Raw genomic sequence first — 15,274 nt, forward strand, 5'->3', positions numbered from 1 at the left:
CTGAATTTGATGTTTTGAATTACATGTTTTCCGGTGATTCGGTCTAGCTTTCACAATTTTTATGTACAAAAGGCACTTAAAGGCTTAAGTAGTCCTGAAACTACTGATTTTGTTACCCATTAAGCTAACCATTTAATTCAGGCTGTCATACGAACGTATGCTTCAGTGTGGACAGCTATATGGCTACGACTGGATCAGTGTCCCGCTGGTGTACATGCAGGTAGGACCAGGCCGGTGAAGTGTCCCTCTCGGGGAAACAGGCTAAGAGTGTGCTTCATCCCTAGAGAAAATTGAAGAAAGTCAACATGAGTACGGAAGATCTCCACCTCGTTGTTAAAACTAGTTGCGTAGTGTGGCAAAGGTTGGGACATCTGAACTACACAACGCCAGTGAGTAGGGTCAGGAGACCACAGAACCATCTCCTTGCTAACAACTACATTAATGTCCTTTCCCAAACAAGCCACGGTGATTGGTAAGTTTCTGTCTGGCTAGAAACAAAACGGATGGTAGCCCTTTTCAGGCTTTTAATCACAAAGTGTGCATTCTGACCCGGAAGTTACTGCTTGAGAATCTAGAAATAGGAAGTTCCGCTTCCCACATCATGATTGGGGGTGGGGTAGGGTGGGTCTAATGGGTGAAATCCTGAATGTAGGGAAACACCTGCTGGGGTTTTGACAGCTTTGGATGGACCCCCGAGGCAGCATGAAGAGCACGTAGAAGTTCAGAAGTCCTGATGAGTTCCCCAAAGCAGTAAGATACCCCAAGGGACCTGGCCACCCTCACCTTGACCATCTACCAGTTCCCAGGGGTGTAATACTTTCCAGGATCACTGAAGGGTTGTGGGGGAGTGTTCATATGCGGTCACCCAGCTGAGGCTGGGTAGTGAGTGGAGTTCTTAGGTTACCGCCTAGAGTCCCTAGCTCTGCCTCATGGTTTTGGGTCTGCTCCTCCAAAAGTGAGCTCCAGGGATAACATGCCCACCTAAGCCTGGCCTGGTGGGACTCTTCCTGGTGGTATCAGCCTCTTGGGTGAAATGAGCAAAAGCCCTCAGCACTTAACTAGGGCCCTTGCTGAGGTGGCCAGGTGTGTGCCCCAAGGCAATGCAAGGTGTGAGTCCAGCATGCTCTGGCAGTGAGGGAACCGTAGGAAAAATGGCGGAAGGAAGGGTAGGCTCACAGCAAGGGAAGCTGGTGGGGCTTCCCCCCATGTGGGTGGGAGTGTGGGGAGGGCAGGAGGTGAAGTGACCTGGTTAAGGTAGAGAACAGACCTGTCTTCCAAGGCCCAGTAGGGATCTCCATGACTTCTGAGTATTATCTCTATGTTGCTTGACTGGTCCAAATGTGATTCTCTGAGATGTTCCGAGGTCTCCGACATGTCGGTCAGGTTAAACTCAACGGTTTTCTTCTTCATGTGACCCAATTGTGGGTTCTCCGTTGAGGACCCGACGCCATCTGAGAGCAGTTCAAAACTGTTCTCTCTGTCAGGAGTCACAGGCTGTAGGCTCTGGTCTTTGACAGCGCTGTCTGTGCCTGAGACTCTGCGAAGGCCTGAGGGTGCTGACTTCCCAGGTGGGAAGAACATAGGGGTGTGGCTGAGGGGTGTCTGGGGGGCACTGTGGTAGCCTGACCTCCCGTATAGTGCAGCAGTCTCGAAAGCATCATCCTCCTCCTCAATCTTCCAAGGCTTGCCGCCTTCCTGGGTCCTAGAGTGCTGTCTGGCACTCCCGAGTTTCTTGGGCTGGCCCTCTTGGAGAAGGCCTTCTTTCTTGGGTCGCAGTAGTTTGGTCTTTGAGTTCGTCCTGGGGGGATGGTGGTTGTGGGACTGTAGCCCTAGGAAGCGGCCAATGATGCCAGTTTGAGGGTCCTCCTCCTCTTCTGGATTTGCCTGAAACCCCATGTCTTCCTTATGCAGACTGTAAAGGAGACTCGGTTGAGCAGTGGACAAGGACCAAAGCCTGACTTGACTTCTCCTTCACCCCCTCTTTTCCCTCTCTATGGCCCAAAGCCAAAGACACACAGTGTTTCTCACTATGCCTGGACTCACCTCTCTCCCGACCCATCCTCTACTGCCCTGTGAATCCTTCCAGGCCCAGCTCCCCTCACTGTTGTGTGCCTCCCTCTTGCCCGTGTTGACTAACCCCTCCTTGCCCCCCCCCCCCAGCCTGGCACTTAAGGGCTCTGTCTTCATCTCCGTCTTCTCGTGAGCATCCCTCACTCCAGGCGAGCAGAATACTGCTCCCCAGGTCTGGTCAGTCACATGAGGCCCAGGAGTGACTCTGGGCAGGCTGGGGGTTCACGGTTGTAACTGCGGAGCAGCGTATCCACAAAGAAGTCTGGCTTTCTGGAAGCCCAAGGCCTTTGCTCTGCAGGAAAGAGCCCGCCTATCCCAGAGTGTGGCCTGCCCTCGCTCGTGTCCACATTCTCCCCACGCTTCAAGGCCCAGCTCCGGGTCCAGCTGGAGGCCACCTCCCAGGCCAAAGGTGGTCTCTTGTTCTATGTTCCGTGTCCCCCAGGCACCTGGTACTTTGTACCTTGTATCCAGAGTTTGGGCCTTGGGTTTGAGTCCCCTCACTGAATTGTGTGTTCCTTGCAGACAAGGTCTATGTATTACTATTCTCTGTCCTCCACCCAACCTTCAGCTGCCAGAGTACAGACCACATGGAATTCAAAAGCAACTTCCAGAAATGTTTCTGACCCAAGCAAGCCTCCAGCCTTCATGTGATCACTTTTTCAAACCTTCCTCACACCTACTAGAGACTCTCGCTATTTCTAATTATGGCTAAAGAGGATATTTGGTTTTTATTTTTATGTCAATAATTAATTAATTTATTTATTTATTAACATTTATTTTTGAGAGAGCACGAGCAGGGGAGGGGCAGAGAGAGAGAGGGAGACACAGAATCCGAAGCAGGCTCCAAGGCTCTGAGCTGTCAGCACAGAGCCCGACGCGGGGCTCAAACTTGCAAACCGTGAGATCATGACCTGAACTGAAGTCAGATGCTTAACTGACTGAGCCACCCAGACGCCCCAGATATATGGTTTTTTTTTATTTTTTTTATTTTTTTTAACGTTTATTTATTTTTGAGACAGAGAGAGACAGAGCATGAACGGGGGAGGGTCAGAGAGAGGGAGACACAGAATCTGAAACGGGCTCCAGGCTCTGAGCTGTCAGCACAGAGCCCGACGCGGGGCTCGAACTCACGGACCGCGAGATCATGACCTGAGCCGAAGTCGGCTGCCCAACCGACTGAGCCACCCAGGCGCCCCCAGATATATGGTTTTTAAAAGACAATAGTGCTGGGGCACCTGGGTGGCTCAGCTGGTTAAGCACCCGACTTCATCTCAGGTCATGATCTCATGGTTTGTGAATTTGAGCCCCGCATCGGGGGCCCACCATCTGTGCAGAGCCTGCTTGGGATTCTCTCTCTCTCTCTCTCTCTCTCTCTCTCTCTCTCTCTGCCCCTGTCTCGCTTGTGCTTACTCTTTCTCTCTCTCTCAAAAATAAATAAACTTTAAAAAGCCTCTCGAAGAAAAAAAAAGACAACAATGCTTAATACTGTGGAAGAAAATCTTGATGGTTTGGATCCTGACGTGCAGATGACTCTATAAAGTCCTCCCCAGTCTCATACTGGGGAGAGAGGGCTGTCTGGGATGGCCCTTCAGCCCACTGTGACCCTGCTGCAGCTTAGAAGGGATTCGGACGGAATCAGGGAAACAGGACCCATGTGCAGGGGAGTCTGGCTGGCTGCGGTGGGTGACCTGAGGCCTGTGCTCTGTAGCACGGAGCCTGCCCAGAAGTTACCTGTGATGACCCAGCGTCTTGCTGGGGACATGCTTGCCGTCCTTCCCCTCACTTCCTCCCCCTCCCCGCTTTCACTCCCCCTCCAAACACCCTGGCTTATCAGGAAACGTAGTTCCGGACCAGAGCTGGGAACCAGGCTCTGACATCCCAACTGCATCACTGACCACTGACTGCCCTTGAGTAAGTGCCTTCTCTTCTCAGGGCCTGTTTCCAGCTCTGGACGTGGGGGGCCTAGACTGGCTGTACCTCAAATCCCTTACAGCTTTAGGAATTACTAAACAGTACAAGGTAAGGATGTGGAGATAGAAGCAGACACACCTGGTCCACGTGTATCACTTGCTAACTATGTGACCTTGGGCTGGACAACCCACTTAACCTCTCTGAACTTGGGCTTAATCACCTGAAAACCGGAGGTACCAAACCATTGGGAGGAAAAAGAGAGTTTATACAAAGAGCTTAGCAGAATTCCCAGCACTTAGCACACATCCGGTATGTATTAACCAGCGCTATTCTAAGTTTTCAGGCAGGCCCTTGCACTTGGGCTTTTCGACTCACCAAAGTGGTCCCGGGCACTGCTCACCTGATGTTGAAGGTAGAGCCTAAAAAGGAGGGTCGACGATACTGGGCGGAAGCAGCTGTATAGGGGGGTTGTGGTTCTGGATCATTCCAGTACATATCCCGCTCCATTGGGGGCAGGTCCTGGTGCATCTCGTCCACAGCCAACAGGGACACCTGGTTGCCAGGCACAGAAGGAAAATCCAGCAGAAAGGTCAGCCCAAGCAGGACCTTGAATTTGCTAGATGACTTGGAGAGGTCACTTCCCTCTCTCTGGGCCTCAGTTTCCCTACTTGTGAAATGGAGAGACTGATGCCCATCTTCAGCCTCGGAAGTTGGGGTGAGAATCCTGTGAATGAATGGTTGGCTGGGAGGGGGCAGTTCACGGTGAGGCCTTCCTGCAGACCTGTGGGTCCCCTCCCTGGCCTTTTCAGGGAAGGACCACAGGATAGGCGCCCCCTCTCCCCAAATACCTGCAGGCTCCTGTCGACAATCCAGTTGGTCTCAAAGTCATCATCATCCTCTCCAAATGGGTTGATGAGCTGCTCTGCCACCTTGGGGAGAGGTGAGGCTCTGGAAATCCTCAGGTAGATTCCCTGCAGCCTGCTCCCTGGCCTTAAACTTTCAGTTCCTTCTAGTCCCACGCCCCCCTCGATGCCTGGCCTCCCTAACCACCATCTCCAGAGCCAGTATGTCCTTCCCTTTAGGGAAGCTCTTCAGGGAAGAGCTGTCCTTCATTGTGTCACTCAGTACCAGTCATCACTGGTACCTCCCAAACCTATATGCTCCCCGGAGTTCCAGAATTCTGTGCGTTCGTTCATTTACTCATTCCAGTCTTCAAACACTCATTTATTCATTATTTTCTTTCTTTTTTTTTTTTTATTTTTTTTTTAAACATTTATTTATTTTTGGGACAGAGAGAGACAGAGCATGAACGGGGGAGGGGCAGAGAGAGAGGGAGACACAGAATCGGAAACAGGCTCCAGGCTCTGAGCCATCAGCCCAGAGCCTGACGCGGGGCTCGAACTCACGGGCCGCGAGATCGTGACCTGGCTGAAGTCGGACGCTTAACCGACTGCGCCACCCAGGCGCCCCTATTCATTATTTTCAACGCAACAGAGACCTTGAGGCTGTGATCAAATAACGGGTGGCCCAGGCAGGATGAATCCTGGCACTAACCTGTGAAGTCCCCTGACAAAGCCCCGCAGTAGGGGTGAGCTGCACTAAGGGTTCAAGGGACAGCCCGTAAGCCGCTGGGGAATTTCAACCAGAAAAATGGGTGTGATCTGGTTTGAAGCGAAGATGACTGAGGGGCTGAGGGTGTGGATGGGGAAGGAATAGCTGTGTGTGTGTGTGTGTGTGTGTGTGTGTGTGTGTGCGCGCGCGCGCACGCAAACCATGCACAGGAGGGAGGGAGGAGGCAATGTGCCATCACCACCGCTACCAAAAAATAAAGGAAAAAAGGAAGAGACAGAGGGTGGGTGAGAAATGAAGGGAAGATCTGGGGCGCCTGGGTGGCTCAGTCGGTTGAGTGTCTGACTCAGGTCATGATCTCGCGGTCCGTGGGTTCGAGCCCCGCGTTGGGCTCTGTGCTGACAGCTCGGAGTCTGGAGCCTGCTTTGCATTCTGTGCCCCTGCCTCTCTCTGCCCCTCCCCCACTCATGCTCTGTCTTGCTCTGTCTCTCAAAAATAAATGTTAAAAAATTAAAAAAACAAAAAACAGAGGAAAGATAAAGAGATGGAGAGGAAATGGTGCTGTTCAGAACTCCTGTTAGGGACAGCTCCGGGTGTAGTGGGAGGAAAACCTGGAAAAGCCACTTGGGGTGGGGATGAGACACCTTCCCCCTCCTGCCCTGGATAGATTTCTTGAGTAAGGAGAGGTGGTGCTAATCTGCCTTGAAAGGATGGGGGCTAGGGTAGTTAACATCAGGGCTTTTGCTTTACTGAGCAGAGGGGACAAATTTGGGACCAGAGCCTCATCACTGGGGACGGTGAGGAGTTGCCTCGCCAGTGGGGTCAGCTACTGCCATCTTAGTCCATACATTTCCCTTGTTCCGGACAGATGTTTGGAGAACGTTCTCTTGAGGGGACATCTAATGGTTTGACAACTGAGCTTTCCCTGTCTCTTCCTGCCGGCTATGCCCTAGGCCTCGGGTGAAGCGCTGGGATCAGACACAGGCCTCTGGCGGGTCCTGCTCTTCTCTGGGTCTCAGTTTCTTCCTATGTTAAGACACGGGGAAGGAGGAGACCAGAGGGTGGTGGGCGGGGCCCAGCAGCCCACTTTCCACATTTGAGACTCTCCTTTCCTGGCTGAGCATGGACCTCCTGGCCGTGACCTCACCCGGTCTTGTGAGGCAGAGAATCTCACCTTCAGCCAGCCAGCATAGAAAAAGAACTGCAGGAACGTGAAAACGGGCACAACGAGGTCCAGCTCGTGGCCAGGATAGGCCTTGGCCGGGTTCAGAAACTGCCGCCCGATCAAGCAAGCCAGGAAGAAGCTGTAAACCGCCACGGTCACCACCTGGGAGGAAAGGGAGGTGGCAGCAGAAATGAGCTGGGGGAGGCCCTGAAGTCAGGAAGCTCCCTAGGCTGGGAGAACGAGACCTTGCTCTGACTTGTGCAGTCCAGTGACTCTGGGTCTCTGTGATCTCTAAAACAGGGATGACAAACTGAGGGTCGATGGGGGGTGGGAGGGAGGGGAGGGTGGGTGATGGGTACTGAGGAGGGCACCTGTTGGGATGAGCGCTGGGCGTTGTATGGAAACCAATCTGACCATAAATTTCCTATTAAAAAAATAGATAAATAAAAAAATAAAAAATAAAATAAAATAAAGTAGGGATGATCACACTGCCTCTGCTGGGCTGAACCAGGCAGGAGCCCGGACTCTTCCAACTTGGCACTGGAGAGGACCCGCAAAGTCCAGATCTAACTTCCAGGGGAGCCTCGTAGCCCCTAAGTGAGCCCTTCCTATGACAGGCTGTTTCCCCAAGTCCTACCAGCACCCCCCACCTCGTTTCCCAAATGGGCAGCTTCACTGGCCTAGTCCTCACCTGTGTGTACACCAGTGGGATACTGATCCAGTCATAGGCAAACAGGAGTCCACACTGAGTACGCAAGACGTTCATCTCCTGGGGAGCAGGAGGGAGGGTTGGGGTTCTGCCCACTGTGTGCTCTCCCAAGCTTAAACCTTCATGGTCCAGCCCTGGCTGTGTGGTCATGGGCGGCTCCCTTAACCTCTCTGTGCCTCAGCCTCCTCATCTATCAAAAAGGAACCAGGATCTCCGAGGCTCACTCTAGAGAGGAAGTGGGAAGGGAACTGGGGGCCAGGGGCCACGGTGGGTTGTGGAATGCTGTTGGACAAAATCCTACAATCTCAAGGCAGGTTCTGGGAAGACCCTCAAGCCTCCTCTTTGTACGAAACTTTGTGCAACCTCGGGCACAACCGTCCCCACTCTGCAACGGCCCCATCTGTGTCGGGAAGCTCACGTTCAACAGGCTCTGGAGCAGGACAGGGTCCCGGATTCGACCTCCGATCCACGCCTTCATTGACAGGTTGGCAAACCACACCCAGGGCACCCAGAACGTGTTGTGCGGCAAGCTCAGCTTTTCTAAGTGCTTGCGTTCCGCGGGGGTCATAAAGCCTGCGGGGTGGAGTTAAGAAGGCGGCAGGTGGGGGAACCTGCAGAAGGGATGGGCTGGCAGGGGTGGCCAGGCCAGGCCTTGCCGAAGCCCAGGATTTAGGGCCAAGTTCATTGGGACCTTTGAGCTTCTTTGCCATCCTCTTTCAACAAATAATTACTGAGTGCCTACTATGTGCTGTTCTGGCCTGAGCACGCGAGAAGTGTCTGTCTTCTTAATGAGGACCAGCTCAGGTAAGGGCCAGGGAAGGTCAGAGACTGAAAACCCGCAGAGCTGGACGGGGAAGGACAGAGGCAGGCAGACCGGTACTTTCTTGCCGATTCCCAAAGCCCCACTCCGGGCCCTCAGTCCCCACTCTTCTCTCATCCCTCAAGGGTCCCTTAGCCATATCTCAAAACCCTCTCCTCGCGTGGTTCCCCGGGCCTCGCCCCACCCACCTTCGCGCACCTGACTCCGCCCCGCCCAATTCGATCCAGGTGTCGACCCCATCCCCACCCGATCATCAGCAGGCAGGCCTCTGGCTCCACCCACCGGCCCTGCCCCCGCCCCGCCAGCCCCGCCGGCCCCGCCCACCTGCTTTCACCAGATGCTGGGAACTGGGAAAGCGCTTGTAGACTGCGGCGCTGACGCTGCGCAGGATCAGTACGTTGCCCAGGTTGGCGTAGCGGATGAGCGTGCGCCGCAGCAGCCGGCCTTGCTCGTCCTTGCCCTCCACCAAGCCCGACACCAGGTTCATAAGGCGATCGGGCCATGGCAGGTTCTCGTACTGGTTCCACCAGCGGGTCACGACCAGCGTCACGTAGAAGCCTGGGCAGGAGAAGGGGGAGGGGGGCGAGGCCAGGGCCCAGGCTGCGGCCAGAGCCAAACAAGGGCGACGCCTGGTTTCTCCATCTTTGTGATGGGAGCGGGGCCCAGCCCCAACCCTCCTGGAAGGCACTCAGCAGGGGAAGACCATCGCCGCAGAAAGGCGCAAGAGCCCCAAGCTCTCGCTCCCAGAGGCCCCCCGCTTAACCCAGAAATCTGCCAGACCCCTCCCCTCCTGCGCACAGGCTCCAGGGACCCTGTCAGGGCTGCCCTCAGAAACTGGGGTCTTGAGTGCCAACAGCAGGACGTCCTTCCTAATGTCTAACTTCATTCCGTCTGGGGGCAGTCCCCCCATTTCTGTGAACTGCCAAGAGGCACTGACATTCCAGTGGCCTTCACCAGCTAGTTCCTCGTAGTGTCCCCGTCTGGAGCCTGGAGCAGCCCCTGGGACCCCCACGTTCAGAAGGGGGAGCTCACCCAGCACGAAGGAAATGGGGATGAGCTGGATGTAGCTGTCGCAATACAGAGTCAGTTTCTCAAACATCACCTGCTGTTCCTCCGTGAGGGCCATCCTGGGGGGGAGGGGGATGTGTAGACATGACTGAGACAGGTACCACGTCCACCCAGGCCTAGGGTAGGAATGTGACTGCCGCTTTGCTCCCCCACCCTTCCCTGCCCCTTTCACTGGCCCAACCCGGTCTTCTCTGGCAACCCCAAACCCCAAGGGGGCCTCTGCTCCATGGCTGGAAGAGGCCCCCTCAGGAGGTTTTCTGTGAGCTATAGGAAGGTCTCGCCAGGAGTTAGTTTCAGGCACCACTGACCCCCTTTTAAAGGATCCCAAGCAGGTTCAAATAGCATTTGGTGTTTAAAAAGCGTGTGAGACGCCTGGGTGGCTCAGTCGGTTGGGCGGCTGACTTCCGTTCGTGTCATGATCTCACAGTCCGTGGGTTTGAGCCCCACATCAGGCTCGGTGCTGACAGCTCAGAGCCTGGAGCCTGCTTCGGATTCTGTGTCTCCTTCTCTCTCTCTGCCCCCCCCCCCTTGTGTGCGTGTGCATGCTCTCGCAAAAATAAATAAACATTAAAAAAATATTTTTAATAAAAATATGGATGGGGGAGGGGGTTGAATAGGTGGAGCCCAGAGGACTTTTAGGGCAGTGAAACTACTGTGTATGATACTAAAATGGTGAATACATATCATTGCGCATCTGTCCAAACCCACAGAATGCACAACACCGAGTGTGGACCTTGGTGTAAACTATGAACTTTGGGTGACAATGATGTGACCGTGTGGGTTCATCCATTACAACACATAGGCCACTTTGCCGTGGGACGTTGATAGTGGGGGAGGCTGTGTGTGTTCGAGGGAGAATATGGAAACTCTCTACCTTCTGTTCAATTTTGCTATCAACCTAAAACTCTCAGAAATGAACTCTAATTTTTCTTAAAAAAGGATCTTGATGGCCTAGTAACAACCAAAGAAAATCAATGTGCTTTGTTATTGGCACTGTAATTACTAATCCAAGAACTTTCCCTATGTAAGAGCCCTTCAATCCATTTCGGTCATAAGTGCTGTTTTCCACTCAAAATGCTTTCGTATATTCTGTGATTATGTCTGTCCTATATTTTATTGTTTAAATAAACATGTTTATTGGAGGGGGAAAAAGTATGGTCTGGGATTGAGCTTGTGTGGGACTCAGGAAAACAGGCTGGCTGAGTGGGACCAGGTAAGGCCTGGGTTCCCGGGCTTGTCCCTGAGTTGGGAGAAAGATACTCCTGGCCTGCCGTGAGCTGCCCTCCCAGTCTGACTCCTTTTATGTCCTCCCAACCCCCAGCCCCCAGCCCCCAGCCCCCAGCCCCCAGCCCCCAGGGCTTGGCTAGGAGCTCAGGTCAGCCTTATAGGACTCTGGTCCTGTAAGAGCGTCCCCCTAGTTGTTCCAAGCCCCAGCTGCACCCCTCCCAGGCCCCACCCCAGCCTGTCCCCCTGCACCTGTAAATGAAACGGATGATGTAGTAGCTGAGCAAGAAGATGAGGAACTCGCCATAGATCAGCTTGTAGATGCTGCCGCGCCAGCACAGGAGCAGGCGGGAGAAGGAGCCTAAGCGGGCATTAGCCACTTGGCTTGAGTAGGTGACGGTCATGACTGAGCACGGGGGGGCACGCTAGTAGACAGACAGGAGAGGGACACCGATGAGGGCCTGGCAGGGAGCAGGGGTCTTGGTCAGAACTTGCCTGGGCATCATGAGTGATGTTAGCTAGGACTCCTCCCTGCTCTGGGCCTCAGCTTTCCTGTCTGGACACTGGGAGGGGGATGAGGTGGCCTCAAAGGCCCTTTTGGCTCTTCTTGACTGTGGGACATGGGAAGCCAGGGAAGTGAGCCCAGAGCTGCCCACAGCCTTGGCAGAGAAGACACAGATAGGTCTGTGCCCTTAAGTTGTCTGACAGAGGTAATGACAACAGCAATAGCCAAGTCCACACATTGGGCTTGGTCCCCTGAGCCCATCTTGTTCACTATCTCCCCAAGCACCCTCAGCCACTTTGGACCAAGACTGGTGAGGGGCCTCGTCGGTCTTGTCCACTTCCCTGTCCCCACTGCCCAGAACAGAGTCTGGCTGGTAGAGATGCTCAAATAATGTTTACTGATCAGTGACCCCAGGGCCTTTGCACTTGCTAATCCTTGTGCCTGGAGGATGCTCTTCCTAATCCGTGTGGCTCATTCCCACTTCGGGTCGTCTGCTCAGAAAGGATGCCGCCAACTACTCTACCTGGAGATAGCCTCCCAGTGCCACTGGTTCTCTGTCCCCTCATCTTATCGATTTTTCTCCATAGCATTTCTCTTGTTATACTTGAATTGGATGTCTGCCTATTCCCGCCTTAGAATGGAAGCTCCCACTGTGTTCTCATAGCAGGTGCTCAGGAAAAACTTCCCGAAGCAATGGCTGCCACCTGCCCTCCCCCTACTCACTCTGATGCAGCTGGGGTGGCTGTCTTTGTGCCTTGTGCACACCAAACTCATTCCCACCTCAGAGACTTTGCACACACACACACACACACACACACACCGGTGCCCCCCCCCCGCCCCCCCACGTGCACACGTGCAGCCCATGTGTCCGCATCACCCGCACTGTTGCAAGGACAGCCATCTACCCCAGGGGCCCTCAAAGCCCCGGCCCCGCCTGCCTGGGCCAACCGCTACTCACAGGAGGAGCTCCAGTCCTCTCAGGGAATCCCACGACATTTCTGGCCACTGGACCGATGGGACTCTTGGGGGTCCTGCGGCCAGTGACCCTGCCCACGCTTCAGGACCAGCCCTGCCCATGCGTGTGTTAGGCGGTCACTTGACTGCCTAATCCAGGGCCTCCACAAAGGAGCCCTTGTTTTGGCCCCTCCTCATAATCTGCACATTAACAGCCGGCACAGCCTGGCCAGGGCCCCTCTAATTCCTTCCTGGGGGCTGTGGGGGCTGAGACCAGGGCTAGAATTTGGGGCAACTCCCTTCCACCATGGGCCCAATCCCGCCATTTTCTCTGGCCTCTCAAATCCAGAGACTGAAGGATCTGTTTCTAACGGCTGAGGTCTTGCAGGGAGAGCTGTGGGGAGTGGGGCCGGGGCCCTGGTCCTCATCTCCGGTGCCAAGAGCTACACGAGAGAGGGAGCCCCGGCCCAGGCCCTTCGGGGTTTGGGCAGCACGGAGGGCAGTGGAAAGAACACTGGACCATGGTCCGAAGTCCTGGCTTCCAGTCCTGGCTCTGCCACCCGTGTGGCTGACCCCAGTGGGTCTCTGCATCTCCCTAGGCCTCAGTGTCCCTATCCAAAAAGGATGGCCTCGCTCTAGGCCTCATCACCTTTTTAAGAGTGACATTGGTCTTCCTATGCTGGTGAGGAGCTCTGATTGGCTGATGGTGACATCATAGGCTTTTCGGGCTGTGATTGGCTGGCAGAATCCAGTTAGTGGGTTGGTTCGTAGCTACGGAAGAAGGCTGGGGTAGGAGGCTGCTGTGTGGGGGCTGGGCCTGGTGAAGGATGACGCAGCAGCCTCGGTGTTTTTGTTGCTGGCTTTTAGCCAGCCCACGCAAAATGGGGGTATGTACCCAGGTCCCCAAGGGCAGCTGGTTAACGTCTCAGCACCTGCTTCCAAACAGTTTAATACATCAATCTATACGCAAAGGCCCTAAGCCCCTGGAAATGATGGCTGTCCAGGACAGGCTCCTCTTGTGAAAGCTGGAAGCCCCAGGGGCTTTTGGTCTTCAGCGAGTGGCCATAGGAAGGGTCTGGAATGTATACGAAACATGCAGCTTCTCGGGATCTTGTTCCAGAGTCCGATTCTGCGACCGGGTTGGGGGTCGTGGGGGAGGGGCGGGCTGCATTTCTTAAGAGCGCTGCTGGCCCACGTCTGAAGAAAGCCCTGATTTACAAAATGACCTCGAGCCTTAAAATCAATCCACGCCTTCCCTCCCTCCCCCCTCTCCTCCCTCCATCCCTTTCTCCCTCGTCTCTCTTTCCCTCTCTCTGACATACTCCTGAGTGTTCACAATGCTGAGATTGCAGGTGACTTTTGTGCGCACCACTTTCGCCCTTGTAATTCCCCGCCTACGGGGAAAACTTACCGTTTCACAACCACCTTGCGTATTTTTCTAATCACAGCAAACAACAAGGCCATTGCAATTAGGAGGGGGGGGGGGTGGTCTCTTCGAGGACGATTTGCTACATGCTGCCTGTGCAGTGGGAAACATCTTTCCCATCGCTGTCCTTCCCTTGAGCCTCAGCGTCCTCGTCTGGAAAATGGGACAATAGCACTACCTCAGCAATGAGAACATGGGTGATGATTCAGTCAAACCAGTGGTTCTCGTGCCCGGCTGCCGGCCCCTGCCGGCCCCTAGTTCTCGTGCCCGGCTGCCCACCCCTGCAGATTCGGTTGGGTGGACGGGCCCCAGACCCTGATGTTTTCTCAAGTTCCTCAGGCAAGGCCAATGGACAACGTGGGTTGAGAATCACTGCTGGAAGGGTTAATTCCCTACCTTGCATTCCGTCTTCCCCCACCCAGAAATATCTACACTCCAGGGAGAGCTCTCCACTTAGCAGATGCTCAATATATTTTTAGTTAGAACTGAAACATGTGCCTAGCACCCGTCTGGCGCGGGCATGCTCACTTAACGTTAGCTGAAGGAGTGAATGAAACACCTCCCTTTTTGCGCGCTCAGGTTCCTGCCTCCCCTATAATGGCCACTGGAGGGCGCCCCTGACTCGCTGGCTCCGGCCACGGAAGCCCTGTTGGCTGATGAGCGGTCTGTAGGGACCCTGGAGCTGGCCCTGGAGGCTCCCTCTTCTCCTTCACCCTGACCAGCAGCTGTAGAGCCATGAAAGAGAGTCGGAAGACACCGTGGCAACCGGAGCTCTCTCTCTCCCCTGAACTTCAGGTTCCTTGCCGATATCCCAAAAGTCCTACCAGGACCAGCTGACAGTGCTGTGCCCCCCCTCCTTCCCCTCCCAGATGCCCCAGGATATCCACAGACACACCCGGTGAGAAGCTGCTCCTGGCCCCAGCCCAGTGCTAAGACAGGTAGACCCTAGGCATAATCGGGGTCTTTTCCAGTGGCTCCCAGCCATGAAAATGTCCCCAAGCCTGCATCTCAGGCACACAGAGAGGCTACAGCAAGCACTGATCGACCCACGCTGTGCTTGGACAAAGGGCCCCAGGATTGACCCCTGCAAGGATGGAGTCCACCCCAGTCAGGGTCATCCTTTTCTGCTTTCTGTCCCACAAAGTAGTCCTCCAACAAACCATTTCTGATGCCGGAATCAAGCCTCATCCGATTCCTCCTGCGTCCAAAAATTCATAGTCAAATAAAAACGAAGGAAACTTTTCAATAACTTTAACACAAAATGGCAAGTCCTAGTATCTGTGTCAGGGACACAGAGGTCAGGGAAACTGTTACACGGAAGGGATCATTTCAGCCGGGTCCTGAGGCATGGGTAGGAGTTCGCCGGAGCTGAGAAGGACGGAGGGGTATTACATATAAGGAAAAGTCCGTGCAAAGTCACGGAGGCATTTCTGAGGGACAGTTCGGTAGGGTATTATTATCTACATTTTACAGAGGAGGACCCTGAAGCTCAAGGCCTGTTGTGTCCAAGGCCACACAGCTATAAAAGGCTAGGCTGGGGCTGAAATCTGGATCTTTTCATTTTGAATCCTGTGGCTTTTTCATGACCCGCCATCACCTCTCTAGTGGATGTCAGTTTTGGGGGGTGGGGTGGGGGCAGAGGCTTACTCTTAGGGTAGTGGTCTCTGTTGGGGTTAAAGGGAGGTCCAGGGGGATAGGAGACGCACAGAAGAGACGCTGACCGCAGCAGAGCCATAGCTCTCGAGGCCACCAGCGGAGAGCCATCTCCGGAGGCAGACAAAGCAGAGCTGGGAAGATGGGGGGAGGTTCCGGGGACAGAATGCTATGGTCTTTTCATCTAGAATCACCATGGC

General features: G+C 54.3%; 1 protein-coding gene across 1 annotated transcript; it reads right to left on the reverse strand.

Annotated features, from left to right (window-relative positions):
* Positions 1-146: 146 nt before the first annotated feature.
* Positions 147-15,207, reverse strand: BEST1 (bestrophin 1). The gene is made up of 11 exons (XM_047878652.1): positions 15,069-15,207; positions 10,789-10,961; positions 9,277-9,371; positions 8,569-8,802; positions 7,843-7,997; positions 7,407-7,484; positions 6,725-6,877; positions 4,830-4,910; positions 4,382-4,533; positions 1,268-1,912; positions 147-280 (listed from the first exon to the last, which is right to left on the reverse strand). The coding sequence occupies exons 1-11, from the start codon at positions 15,183-15,185 to the stop codon at positions 262-264; spliced, it is 1,902 nt and encodes a 633-aa protein (XP_047734608.1). The 5' UTR covers positions 15,186-15,207; the 3' UTR covers positions 147-261.
* Between the last annotated feature and the right edge of the window lie 67 nt (positions 15,208-15,274).

Source organism: Prionailurus viverrinus, chromosome D1 (genome assembly GCF_022837055.1).
Source record: "Prionailurus viverrinus isolate Anna chromosome D1, UM_Priviv_1.0, whole genome shotgun sequence".
In the NCBI taxonomy this organism is placed as follows: Eukaryota; Metazoa; Chordata; class Mammalia; order Carnivora; family Felidae; genus Prionailurus; species Prionailurus viverrinus.